This window comes from Podarcis melisellensis (assembly GCF_964234715.1).
Source record: "Podarcis melisellensis genome assembly, chromosome: 12".
Classification (NCBI taxonomy): domain Eukaryota; kingdom Metazoa; phylum Chordata; class Lepidosauria; order Squamata; family Lacertidae; genus Podarcis; species Podarcis melisellensis.
The window spans coordinates 15,954,096-15,968,121 of record NC_138544.1 but is presented as its reverse complement, the minus strand read 5'-3'; the positions used below and the strand labels follow the sequence as shown (position 1 = coordinate 15,968,121).

The following is a 14,026-nucleotide window of genomic DNA, read 5'->3' as shown; positions in this document are numbered from 1 at the left end:
GGGTCATGTGCTCAGCATGACTAAGCTGCTTCTGGTGAATCAGAGCAGCGCACGGAAACACCGTTTACCTTCCCGCCGGAGTGATACCTATTTATCTACTTGTACTTTGAGGTGCTTTCGAACTGCTAGGTTGCCAGGAGCTGGGACCGAGCAATGGGAGCTCACCCCGTCGTGGGGATTCGAACCGCCGATCTTCTGATCGGCAAGTTCTAGGCTCTGTGGTTTAACCCACAGCACCACCCGCGTCCCAGTACTTAGGGGGCTACTATTCCCTTCACCGAGCTACAAATCTCTCTTCCCAGGGGGCTCTGGGAATTGTAGTTCTGTGAGGGGAACAGGAGTCTCCAAGCATCAGTCGGCAACTTTAACCAACTACAGTTTCCAGGACTCTTTGGGGAAAGCCATGGTTGTTTAAAGTGGAACGATGATGCTCTTAATGGACAGTGTATGTTGTTGTTTAGTCGTTTAGTCATGTCTGACTCTTTGTGACCCCATGGACCAGAGCACGCCAGGCACTCCTGTCTTCCACTGCCTCCCGCAGTCTGGTGAAACTCATGCTCAAACTCACCGTCATAATGGACAGTGTATTAGGGGTTTCAAACACAGAAGCTGCCGTTTCTCTTCCTGCCGCCCTCCTTCACCCAACTCATACATTCCGTCCTTGGTATTTGTTTCAGGGCCACCCCAAAATCCACATTTCCTCCTCACCTTTCACATTGCACTTGAAGGTCTGGCTCACAACTCCCGTGTTGTTTTCTTTCTCTGCCGGCCATTCATATACATAGACAGTCGTCCGAGATGATCCTGCATCAAGCACTATTCCATACTTGGTGATGGGAGGGGGGGGGGAGAGAAAGTTATAGATTAGAAGACAAGCATGGTTTCTTGTTGGAAACAATCAAAGAAAATACAAGCGTTAGAAAAGGAGCCCAAGTCCCTAAGAGACACTTTTTGTATTAAGCTAGAGTGATTTCTTTCCTCCTTCCTTCCTTCCTTCCTTCCTTCCTTCCTTCCTTCCTTCCTTCCTTTTTCTTCCTTTTTCTCTTTCTTTCTTTCTTAGTGATTTCTGGCTTCTTCTTTTCTTTGAACAGCTGTTTCCCTATGGGCCGGCTCTACCGTTGTGCAGAGTGATGGAGCCACCTCAGGCGGCAGATGCCGTGGGGCGGCAGCAGTCGCTCCTGCCTCCAACCCCTCTCCCTGGCCATTCCCATTCTCTTGAGCTTGCTTCTCCTACCTGTTCCTTCCCACTCGCAGTTGAGAGACGGAAGGATAATACTGTGGGCATGTCCAAACTGGTAGGGCAAGCAGGCAGCTACACCCATCGGGTCCCAATCCTGCCTCGAGGAAAACAGAGGCAGCCAAGATATGTTTCTTCAAGAGGAGCTTTCAAGGGGGAAGCCTTCAGCCTTTGGGCATGTAACTGTCCAGAGATCTTCTTAATAAGGATCTCACCCTCTTATGTAATTACTGCCCTAAAATCCCGCTGTGCTGGCGAAGGGAGCTCTTGTTGGTTGGCATGTTATGCCCAGGGTTTTAATACAGGGAATCGCAAGCTTTTTGTTGAGCAGTACTCTCCTTTAATTGGGGTAGCTCCCGGCTGGTTGCCCACGGAAGTATAAAACAGGCATGGGCAAACTCAGCCCTCCAGATGTTTCGGGACTACAACTCCCATCATCCCTAGCTAACAGGACCAGTGGTCAGGGATGATGGGAATTATAGTTCCAAAACTTATAGAGGGCCGATTTTGCCTATGCCTGGTATAAAGGCTAGGAAAAGTTGCTTACAGTCCTTTTTTGTTTCAGTCTTTACAGAAAAGGAACCCAGCCTCTTTCCCAACCAGTCCTGAGTGAATTTCCACCCCACCCTCATCCCGTCTCTCCCACTTCCTCATTCAAAGCCATGATTGGCCGGCTCTTGGGTCCATTCTGAAGCCACATCTAACCCCCTTTTAGATAGCCCACCTGAAGCAAGGGGGGGGGCAGGGAGACAGCACCAGGTCTGGAGGCTGGGTATGTCTCTTTTGTGGAACAAAATTTGGATGGGGGAAAGCAGAGGAGCATTTATTTGAATGCACATGTCCAAAGGAACTTGAGGTTTGATGTTCCAAGATGTCTTTGTCCTGGATCTTAGTTCATTTCACTTATTATCATACAGATTCTACCAAAAGAGGTCTTTCTTGGATAATACTTTCTATGCTAACAGTGATTAGCTTCTAGAAAGAGAGGCAGGAAGACCTGCAAGGCGCCCCTTTTCTAATTGCAGCCGCTTGCAATCAAGCTGTGCTTACTTTCTGCTGCTGGAAAACTCTTTCCACATGCTCAGAAGCCCTCTTGACTACCATTACATCACCAGTTCAGCAGCTGAGCCCCGGCACCCAAAATAAGCAATGGATACTGCAGCATATTCATTCAACTTACCTTCAGCCCTGGCGAAAGGACCTCTCTCCGATTCACTTGGATCAGAGTAATAGTAACAATAATTGCTATGCTTAAAAGCAGAAAGACAAAAGTGACTATGGTTGACATTTTGTACAGTACTCGGGAACCTAAAAAATAAGAAGGGGGGGGGACTGACATCATGAATTTGTCAGGGTTAACGTTATTATTTTTCACTGCACTGTAACCTAAGAATTCTAGGTTCTACATTTGCTCGGAATGAGGAACTCTGTTCATCTGAGTGAACCCAGAAAATATATATACAGTGGTACCTTGCAAGACGAATGCCTCGTAAGACGAAAAACTCGCAAGATGAAAGAGTTTTTCGTTTTTTGAGTTGCTTCGCAAGACGAATTTCCCTATGGGCTTGCTTCGCAAGACGAAAACGTCTTGCAAGTTTGTTTCCTTTTTCTTTTTCAATACATTCCTATGGGAATCCGTGCTTCGCAAGACGAAAAATTCGCAAGACGAAAAAACTCGCAGAATGAATTAATTTCGTCTTGCGAGGTACCACTATAGGATAAACGTATGAAAACCCATTAGAAGCCTTTGATGTTTGGAACGAGCTAGAAAAGTACAGTGGTACCTTGATTCTCAAACTTAAGTCCATTCCAAAACCAAAGTGTTCCCAAAACCAAGGCGCACTTTCCCATAGAAAGTAATGCAAAACAGATTAATCCGTTCCAGACTTTTAAAAACAACCCCTAAAACATCAATTTAACATGAATTTTACTCTCTAACCAGACCACTGATTCATAAAATGAAAGCAATAATCAATGTACTCTACTATAAAATAAATAAGACAGTATTGTAGATGATAAAAATTATCACCCACAGAGTCACAAAAACAAATTAACCGAAAAAGCCTCAAAAACAAAAACACAAAATAAATAGCAAAAACAAAAGTGCCAAACTTAAACCATTCTGGAAGTCCGTTTGACTTCCGAAATGTTCGAAAACCAAGGCGCAGCTTCTGATTGGTGCAGGCACTCCGGAAACAATAGCTGACAACTGCATTGAACGTTCAGCTTCCGAAAAACTTTCAAAAACCGGAACACTTACTTCCGGGTTTGGGGCGTTTGGGAACCGAGGCGTTTGAGAACCAAGGTACCACTGTAAATGTATTTTCATTGACTGGTCTTGGTAGAATGACCCTCCTACCCCCCCCCCCCATCTCCAAACAGAGCTCTGGTGCTTTTCACAACTGCGTAACAGACAGAAATTCAACAGGAACAGTAGAAACTGATTCATAGGCATTATGGAACATACAAAGAGCCTTGTCTCCAGCCTCTGGTATTCAGAGGCATACTAGAAATAATTCCTAGCCTATTCTTAACTACTCTCTATTGTGAAAACCAGAAATATTGCGCAGGCGTAGCCAAGACCGGCTTGCCAGCTCCTACACTTATTCAGGACTTACACTTATTAGGAAACCCAACAGGATTTTGTGCTTAAAGACCAGGGAGGAGGAACGGGGAGGATACTGATAACCGAGATGTAGGACATTACCATTTCCCTTCTTTGCTTAGGGATGATTCATCATCTCATCACAACCCAGTGGAAACAGAATTAGCAGCACTTCCTTACCTTAAAGCCTTGTTGCATAAATTGATCTCTTAAAGCATGGGAGGTGCACGGCTAGCAGTGTTCCTTTAGCTAGCAAAGGAAGGATTAATCATGCCTTTTTTTCGGTTGCCTAGTAGTTATCTTCAAAAGGTGTACATTTTAAAGGGTGTTTTTTCTTAAAACTATTGCACGTAAACAGGCAAATGTGCACTTCTTAAGCATCTTCTTCCCTAGAACTGACAATTATTGCTTAAGCTGGTTTTGTATCTCCCTGCTTTGGTTAGTCTAGATGAAGGTAAAGGGACCCCTGACCATTAGGTCCAGTCGTGACCGACTCTGGGGTTGCGGCACTCATCTCGCTTTATTGGCCGAGGGAGCTGGCGTACAGCTTCCGGATCATGTTGCCAGCATGACTAAGCCGCTTCTGGCGAACCAGAGCAGCGCACGGAAACACTGTTTACCTTCCCGCCGGAGCGGTACCTATTTATCTACTTGCACTTTGACGTGCTTTCGAACTGCTAGGTTGGCAGGAGCAGGGAACGAGCATCGGGAGCTCACCCCGTCGCTGGGATTCGAACCGCCGACCTTCTGATCGGCAAGTCCTAGGTTCCGTGGTTTAACCCACAGCGCCACCCACATCCCTACTAGTTGGTTACTCTAGGAAATGCTAAATATAGCAACAAGAAAAGTAGGAATGGACTCTCAATGTCAAAATGTTCTCAGTGCTACCAGAGAAGAAGAGAGGGCAAGCTTCCAGGAATCTAAGGCAGCCTTGGGAGAGTTTGTCATGCAAATGAACTGTCCTTGAAACATCTGTCATTGAATTCAGCATCTGCCAGTAGTTGCATACCAGTATTTTACAGAAAACCAGACCCAGCCAGCAAATCTTCTGGCAGATACACACCTCATGACCTTGTGTCAGCTGAATGTTTTATTGCATAGTAATTGGCTGTCAGGAGGTTCGTAAGGCAGGAGTGAAACACAGGGCAGTGTTGAAGCCTCAATTTAAACCAAACAAGGCCATTGTCTGCCAATGCCTAAAGGGAAAGAGAGCAACCTTTAACTCCAGGTGGGCTAAACTGTGGTTTTGGTTGTCCTCTAGACGTTTTGGATTCCCATTAGCCCCAGGCAAGATGGCCGCTTCTGAGGAATGATGGGTATTGGGGTCCAAATACCGGTTCCCCATCACGGCTTTACCCAATCGTGTACACATGTGCTCACAAGTAAGTCCCATTGAATTCATTGGGGCTTTCTCTCAGGCAGATGTGCAAAGGCTTGACGGCGTCAAGAAGTCGTTGATGTTACGCCTGGAGTGAATGCCGTCCAATATTTAGGCATGGTTGTAGGGATGTGTGCAGAATTCTGCTCGATTTAGATGAATAACTTCAACTAGGTAAAAGGTAAAGGACCTCTGCACAGTTAAGTCCAGTCAAAGGCAACTGTGGGGTTGCTCACCTCGCTTTCAGGCCAAGGGAGCCAGCGTTTGTCCACAGACAGCTTTCTGGGTCACGTGGCCAGCATGACTAAACCGCTTCTGGCGCAACAGATGGAAACCAGAGTGCACGGAAACACTGTTTACTGTCCTGCCGCAGCGGTACCTATTTATCTACTTGCACAGGCGTGCTTTCGAACTGCTAGGTTGGCAGGAGCTGGGACCGAGCAATGGGAGCTCACCCCGTCGCGGGGATTCGAACCGCCGGCCTTCCGATTGGCAAGCCCAAGAGGCGCAGTGGTTTAGACCACAGCGCCACCCACAAATAACTCCATCTATCCTGAGAGTGCAGGGTGGAAGATAATATTTTGGAAGAAACATCAACAGGAGCCTTAGATGTAAAACAATAAAAAAAGAAGGAGCTGTCTTAAACTGAGATGGCCTTACGTCAACACACCACCACAGTCCTAGTCACCAAACGTGAGCCCAGAGAAGGATGTCTTGCAAACAAGAAAGTCTTCCCCAATACATGTAGACATGTCCATAACCTCTTGCTATGCCGCCTAGGAGACCAGGAAGGACACATTTGTAAACTGGAAGGGAGTTGGTTCTTTTTGGCTGTCGGTTGTCTCAAATAACTAACCAACAAGTAAAAGGAAAAAATGTGAGCTGGTAACTTTTTGGAATTAATTTCAAGGCGGCTCTAGCACAAACTAAAGCGAGTCCCTAGGGGATGGGAACTGCAAACAGGAAGACATTTCTGTCATTGTCCTCACACAGGTGGAAAAATTAAGAGGGTATCCCTAGCAGATTGGAGGGATGTAGGGAAGGCGGCAGAATACAGCTCGCTAATGTTTTCAGCCATCAGTCTTATTTCACAGAAGGTAGAGGAAAAGCCAACAGCTACATTTTAAAAAAACCCAGAAAGAAATCCCACACAGCTTTTGTGTTTCGCTTTTAGAACAGTATCGTTCTGGAGCAAGGGATAAAATAAATACATTCAATTCCCACGCCCTAATTCAAGTTAACAGACCTCACAGGACTATTTGTTTCCAATAACTTACTGAAGATGAAAACATGAAGTCTGCTCAGCAGCTAACTCTCTCCATTACACCAGAATGTGTGTGCAGTCGGCCAGGAGAGGACTTTGGAACAGCAGTCGAGGGCTCCACGCAGATAGATGGGCTCCCAATGTGGCAGGAGCTGGTTTTCATGACATTTTGCAAAAATCGAAGTCATAACGCTGTGCTGTCTAAAGCCCACCTCAACCCACATGACCATTAATTAAGTCCAAAGTCTAAAATCACCTTAACTGCAGCACTGCCCTGAACATACATGATAGCTATAGGTACATTAGGAAATGAACGTACATTTCCTAACATACCTATGGCTATAAAGTATTATATACATGGCAACCAACCCATCTTGGCATGTTGCCACGGCAACCAGCCACAAGTACTGACCTGTATGTTCACAGGATTGTCGGGACAGCGCAGTAAACATCTCTTTTTCTTCAAGCTACACAGCAAGAGAAACAGAATATTCAGCGTGAGGTTGGGTTTATGAAAAACAAGCAAGGAGCTGGGGGGGGGATTATTGCAGGCCCATGACTGCAAAAGGAGCTATTTCTTCCCAGAGATGGAGAACGTGAGAAAGTGCTTTGCAGGGGCAGAGGAGAAGGGGGACAGCTATTGATCTGAGGGGTTGGCCAAATCGCAGCATGGCAGCATTAAAATAGGTGGGATTCTCAGCCAGAAAATGACAGGGGCCTGGTCTGCGCATGCCCTACAGTGTATGGATTTCAGGTACACAAAAAAAGCAGCAGCTCCCTCACACAGAAAAGGACTTCTTAATTTCTCAAACAGAGGCAGGGAAGCAGGTAGGAAAACAGTAGCCCTACGGGAATGGGCTTAGGAAAGGGATAGCTAAGGTGAGGCATTTTGAACTACAGTTCTTCATCGTCCCCAACCGTTGGCCTGGGTCTGGGGCTGATTCCAAACTTCTGGGGGGCACTGAATTGGCTGTGTGAAAGAGAGAGAGAAGGAAGGAAGGAAGGAAGGAAGGAAGGAAGGAAGGAAGGAAGGAAGGAAATACCACCAAGCAGAAGTTGCACACCTGTATGAGGCAGAATAATATTATGATAACAATTTATTATTTATACCCCGCTCATCTGGCTGGGCTTCCCCAGCCACTCTGGGTGGCTTCCAACAAAATATAGAGATACATTGTTTGTGTGTTCCTGCGTGTGTAAGTTGGTGTGTGCTTATTATAGAGAAGGACAAAGCTTTCCAACTGCACATATTATGGGAATCTTTTCAGATGAGAGGACGTGAGCCTGAAAGAGCACGGGACAGGCAGTGTGCCTGCCGGAAATATCTCTGTGGATGTGAAAGAGAGAAAGTGCATGATGTGGGGACTGCCTCTGTGTGTGTGTGTGTGTGTGTGAGAGAGAGAGAGAGAGAGAGAGAGAGAGAGAGAGAGAGAGAGAACATAGGAGGAGTGTGTGCATGAGAGAGGGAGGGAGGAAGAGAAAGTGCACACTCTCAAAAGCCAAAGCCATAGACATGAAATTGCTTAAATGTAGCCTCGGGCAGCAGCCACAGTGCCTAGGCATCTTCCGTGAGGCATTAGACCAGGCATAGGCAAACTCAGCCCTCCAGATGTTTGGGGACTACAACTCCCATCATCCTTAGCTAACAGGACCGGTGGTCAGGGATGATGGAAGTTGTAGTCCCAAAAACATCTGGAGGGCCGAGTTTGCCTATGCCTGCATCGGAGCTTTTGGGAAGCAAGGCCCCTGGTACCTCGGGTTACATACGCTTCAGGTTACAGACTCTGCTAACCCAGAAATAGTACCTCAGGTTAAGACCTTTGCTTCAGGATGAGAACAGAAATCGTGCTCCGGCGGCGCAGCAACAGCAGGAGACCCCATTAGCTAAAGTGGTGCTTCAGGTTAAGAACAATTTCAGGTTAAAAACGGACCTCCGGAACGAATTAAGTACTTAACCAGAGGTACCACTGCACATGGCTCAGTACCCCCCCCCCCCAAACACACACAACAAAGGAAAGGAAATCTCTATTTTTTTAAAAAACATATCTAGTTGTTGCTCATTGCCATCTCTAAGCACCATGCTTTCTAAAACGCAGTGACGTTGCTAAAACATTCAAAGAAAGATGCAGCATCTGTCCAAGAGGAAAAAACCAAATACCGCGACTTTGCATTCAGGGAAAAGCACCAAACCAATCTCAGCTCCGAACACACGTTTAAAATATTGCCAACGCTCCACCTTCCTAAGGAGCATTCGCTGCGTGGTCCGGTCGATTGCTAGCCTCTGTCTCCATGTCCTTGGGCAAGCGGGACTCAAATCATCCATACACGAAGGCTTTCCCTAGGTCATGCCTCGGCCAGCCTGGTGACCCCACCCCCACCCCGGAAGCTTTGAACCCCCAACATCCACCACCGGCCCCATCGGTTCCAAACATCTGGGGGGCACCGAGTTGGGGCAGCCCGCTGGGGAGCTCCAGTGGCGTAGCGTGGGTTGTCAGCACCCGGGGCAAGGCAAGTAATTTGCACCCCCTAACCCTTGGATTTGCGCCCCCTAACCCCCAGATGTTGCGCTCGGTGCGGCCGGCCCCCCCTGCACCCCCCACGCTACGCCACTGGGGAGCTCCAAACTCCACGAGCCTGCGTTCACACACCCAGGAACAGAGGCGTCCCCTCCCGACACACCAACACATCCCACCCAGCAGAATCTCCCCAGCCAGATCTTCTCTCCACAGGTCAAAAAGCAACCCCCCCCCACGATCCTCAGGGTGCAGCTCCTTGCAAATCGCCTGCAAGCCGTCGGAAGGGAGAAGAAACCTTGCAGGCAGCCGGGCTGCTGCGCTCTCCAGCTGCGTAACGATTACGCACGGAAAAGAACCCTTGCCATTCTAATCCGAAGGGAAACCCAAACGCGGGAGCGCACGATCCCTTGCGCCCCGATGCCTTTTACCTTCCACTGCGGCGGCAGCCAAGATGGGGAAAAGCAGAGTGGATCCTTCTCCTTATATCCCGCGCGGGGGGTAGGACAGCAGCCGCCTGGGTGGGGGACCGGGACGCCTCATCGCCCTGTCAGCCGGGCAGCGATGCCCCACAGCAGCGGCGTTGATGGGGCCAGAATAGATGGAGATGGAGGAGGAGACAGAGGAGGCTGACGCCGCTGCAGCCCGGCAGGTTCTTCCTCCCTCCCGCGGCGTCCGAGGAGGAAAGCTCCGGGAAGCTCCCGCGGGCTCCGCCTCTCCGCCGGGAATGGCAAGGGGGCAGGAGGCAGAGCTGGGAGGAAGGGCACCAGCCGGCCACCCGCTCGCTGCCAGGCGAGCGCTTCTTTGCAACCCCCTTCCTCAGGCTTCCAAATAGTGCTGTGGTTTTTTGGGGGGGATTTTTTTAAAAAAAATAATATTCAAGATTTCTTCGTTTACAAAAATACATGCATGGTCTCTTTTTTCCAAGCTGCGTTTTCTACAGATCAGTTTCATTTGTTGTGAGGCATTAGTGTTACATACAGTGTTAGAAAGACTGAAGTGTGCTAGAAAGATCTAGAAAGTGTGCTAGAAAGTGTGCTAGAAAGAAGTGTGTTAGAAAGATCTGAAGAAGTGTGCATGCACACGAAAGCTCATACCAAGAACTAACTTAGTTGGTCTTTAAGGTGCTACTGGAAGGAAAAAATTTTTTTGTTTTGACTATGGCAGACCAACACGGCTACCTATCTGTAACTCTACAGTGTTAGGTTAGGAAGAAGAGAGGGGGAGGGGGAATGGCAAGTGGGGTGGGGTGGCAATGCTTCAATCCTTCTACTGAGTGTATGTGCGGGGTTTTGTGTGCAGGTTCTCTTAGGTAAAGGTAAAGGGACCCCTGACCATTAGGCCCAGTCGTGGCCGACTCTGGGGTTGCGGCGCTCATCTCGCTTTACTGGCCGAGGGAGCCGGCGTACAGCTTCCGGGTCATGTGGTCAACATGACTAAGCCGCTTCTGGTGAACCAGAACAGTGCACGGAAACGCCGTTTACCTTCCTGCCGGAGTGGTACCTATTTATCTACTTGCACTTTGATGTGCTTTCGAACTGCAGGGTTGGCAGGAGAAGGGACCAAGCAGCGGGAGCTCACCCCGTCGCGGGGATTCGAACCGCCGACCTTCTGATTGGCAAGTCCTAGGCTCTGTGGTTTAACCCACAGCGCAACTTGTTATCATAGCTAGGAAGTGGAAGGGACAAGGGGAACATCAAATGGAGGGATGGGTTATAGCTATTAATGATAAATTGATGTGCCCTATTGAGGTAAGACGAGGAACATGCGGGAGGAATGGTTTTGAGGAGACATGGAAGGTATTGGTAGAATTTGTATTGTTAAAATGGAAAGAGGTCAAAACATTGCAAGAGGTGTTGGAATTCCGGGAGGTTGATCTTGGTGGTGGGGTGCACATTTATATATTTTTTATTTATTATTATTGACAAAACAAAAAAATAAGATGATGACAATGATAATAATAATGATGATAATGATAATGATAATGGGTCGTCTTCGTCCCCCAGTCTGGGTCTGCCCCTGAGAAAAGAAGTCCATCTCCTCTGCTGGCCTCTGAGGTTTTCAGGAAATGAGTTGCCGGGTTTTTCTTCTTCTTCTTCTTGCTTGGAGGACTAGAAATCACCTTGTTGTACACAGACCCACTCAGAATAAGGGATGGGGAGCTAGCAGAAGTTAAGGCTGAAATGCTATCCCAGGCATTGGGGTGCCAGCTTGAATAAAATAAGGGCTATTACTGCGTAATCAGTAAGAAGACACAAACCATTTGAATGACAATGCCCATCAACTGGGGGGGCAGCCCGCTCAAATGCTGCAGGGGGCCCCAAAGAGACCTCAGCCTCCAGGAATTGGCTCCTACGACTCTAAGTCATGGGTAGGCAAACTAAGGCCCAGGGTCCGGATCTGGCCCAATCGCCTTCTCAATCTAGCCCACGGACGGTCCAAGAATCAGCATGTTTTTACATGAGTAGAATATGCCCTTTTATTTAAAATGCATCTCTGGGTTATTTGTGGGGCATAGGAATTCGTTCATATTTTCCCCAAAAATATAGTCCGGCCCCCCACAAGGTCTGAGGGACAGTGGACCGGCCCCCTGCTGAAAAGGTTTGCTGACCCCTGCTCTAAGTCATCACTGTAGCGCCCCCTAGTGAGCCCTCTTGGCTCGGCACTCAGTGCAGGCGAAACAGAGCCACCTCTGTAAGGCCCATTCCACGCAGTGGGCCTTACTGGGTAAATATGGCAAGGATCGGGCTCTTGGTGAGATGTGTCCTCCTTCCCTTGCCTCTGTCCACACATGATATTTTCTGCACCCAGGGGTACGAGGGAGTCCAACCACGAAGGGAAGATTAGAGGGTGGAAAATGTGGCACTGCTGGAATCCAAGTGTGCAAGGAGGTTGCTTGTTTTGAATACATGGACCTAGCAGATGGGGGATGCAGAGTCAGTTTAGGCTGCAATCCTGCACCTGCTTAAAACAAAAAACAAAAAAGGAATTTGTGGCATTTGACGGCATTCTAGTGCAATATTGCAGTGGGCAACTACTAATGTCTTGCATGCCAAATCCTAGCAAGTGAAAATCACTGGCTGGTCAACCAACTTTTACATCCACTCATAAGAAAAAGCATCTTTAAAAGCAGAGACATCGCCTTGCCAACAAAGGTCCGTATAGTTAAAGCTATGGTTTTCCCAGTAGTGATGTATGGAAGTGAGAGCTGGACCATAAAGAAGGCTGATTGCCAAAGAATTGATGCTTTTGAAGGAGACTTTTGAGAGTCCCATGGACTGCAAGAAGACCCAACCTCTCCATTCTGAAGGAAATCAGCCCTGAGTGCTCCCTGGAAGGACAGATCCTGAAGCTGAGGCTCCAATACTTTGGCCACCTCATGAGAAGAGAAGACTCCCTGGAAAAGACCCTGATGTTGGGAAAGATTGAGAGCAGAAGGAGAAGGGGACGGCAGAGGACGAGATGGCTGGACAGTGTTCTCGAAGATACCAGCATGAGTCTGACCAAACTGCGGGAGGCAGTGGAAGACAGAAGCGCCTGGTGTGCTCTGGTCTATGGGATCACGAAGAGTCGGACATGACTAAATGACTAAACAACAACAACATAAGAACATCACAAAAAAAAGAGTTGAGCTGGATCAAAGGCCAGCCCCCTCAAATATTTTATTGGCTCCTATGATTGATTGATAGATAAAATATTGAGTATAACCATATTGTCCAAACTAACAGAGGCAACAAAAGGGCCAACTAAAACAGATTCTCTCTGTTCTCTTCCTCTCCCATCAGAAACCTTTCCCTGGAAATGTGAAGGGTGAAACGAATGCCGCACATCATCAGGCTTCCCTGTTATTTCTGGATTTTCCAGAAGCGATCCAGGAAGGGCAGAACGGTTGCTAAGCAATGCTCTCTTGTGGTTTCTCCACTTCCCACTTTACTTGTGCGGAATAGAGAAAGGAACGACAGAGGAACTCCCTCCTGCTCACTATCAGCGCAAGGATGTGGGAGGAAGATTCATCAGGATTCAAGAACACAGATTGAACGAAGTCGCCTACTTCTCTGGCATCAGTGGCGGCTGATCGTGTTGTTGTCCGTTGCCAAGAGAATAATGGACACAAAGAAGCCTAGCGTTAACATACGGCATCCTTGGGCAAATGTGAGGGTCCCAAGGCCCCACCACTGTGCCAACACCTGTCCTGGACTCCTTAATCATAGCAGCTTGGAGCTGGTATTTTTTAATTTCCCAGAATGCCCTGAAGCATGCTGATAAATTTAACTTTATCACAGGCAGCCCAGTGCTTATTGCAGCGATGACACTAGCTTTCTTCTTTTTTGGCGATCATTCGTAGCCGAGTAAGATTGTCTTCCATGAACAATTTGATGCATGTGTTCTGGGATATAAGGGCTGCTGGGTTCAATGACGCTTGCTCCCAGGTAAATGTGTCTAGAATCGCATGCTCACTCATCTCCAAAAGATTCAGCAGAACATTATTTAAAACTGCCAAGTATGTTTGTCCTCATGTCTTCTCTTTGGCGAACACTCGTAGCCAAGTAAGATTGTCTTCCATGAACATGGTTTTAACAGTCAGTCCATAAGTGACTGTAGAGGCCAGTTTTGGATCCACACATCCTTCCACAGTGGGGACATAGATTCCCAGGCAGGAGCTGATCACGGTGAAGGTTTGCCAAGCGTGCCTTCCTCTTAGCACATTTCTCCCTTGCGTCCTGAGTTCCTTTGCGTCCTGAGTTCGAACGTCTTCAAAACGCATGACACCTTTGGTAAAGAGGCTGTTCTCCAATTGGGATGCTCACAGGCCAGTTTCCCCCAATTGCTGGGAGGCCCCTTTAGCTAAAGTGGTGCTTCAGGTTAAGAACAGTTTCAGGTTAAGAACGGACCTTCGGAATGAATTAAGTACTTAACCCGAGGTACCACTGTAATGGCTGGTATGGGCCTGGTAGGGGAGAATCCAGGGAGCCCAACACTAGGGGGAGCCAGAGCCAACTGAGCCTAGTCTTATTTTATTCATTTCATA

At 47.8% G+C, this 14,026-nt stretch overlaps 1 protein-coding gene across 1 annotated transcript in view; it reads right to left on the bottom strand.

The window, feature by feature from the left end:
• Window positions 1–8,784, bottom strand: part of ENTPD3 (ectonucleoside triphosphate diphosphohydrolase 3) — a 28,332-nt gene extending 19,548 nt beyond the window's left edge. Inside the window, 5 exon segments of the mRNA XM_081883102.1 lie at window positions 709–826; window positions 2,418–2,545; window positions 6,897–6,951; window positions 8,721–8,726; window positions 8,728–8,784. Coding sequence (XP_081739228.1) covers window positions 709–826; window positions 2,418–2,545; window positions 6,897–6,951; window positions 8,721–8,726; window positions 8,728–8,775 — 355 coding nt within the window. The 5' untranslated portion in view covers window positions 8,776–8,784.
• Between the last annotated feature and the right edge of the window lie 5,242 nt (window positions 8,785–14,026).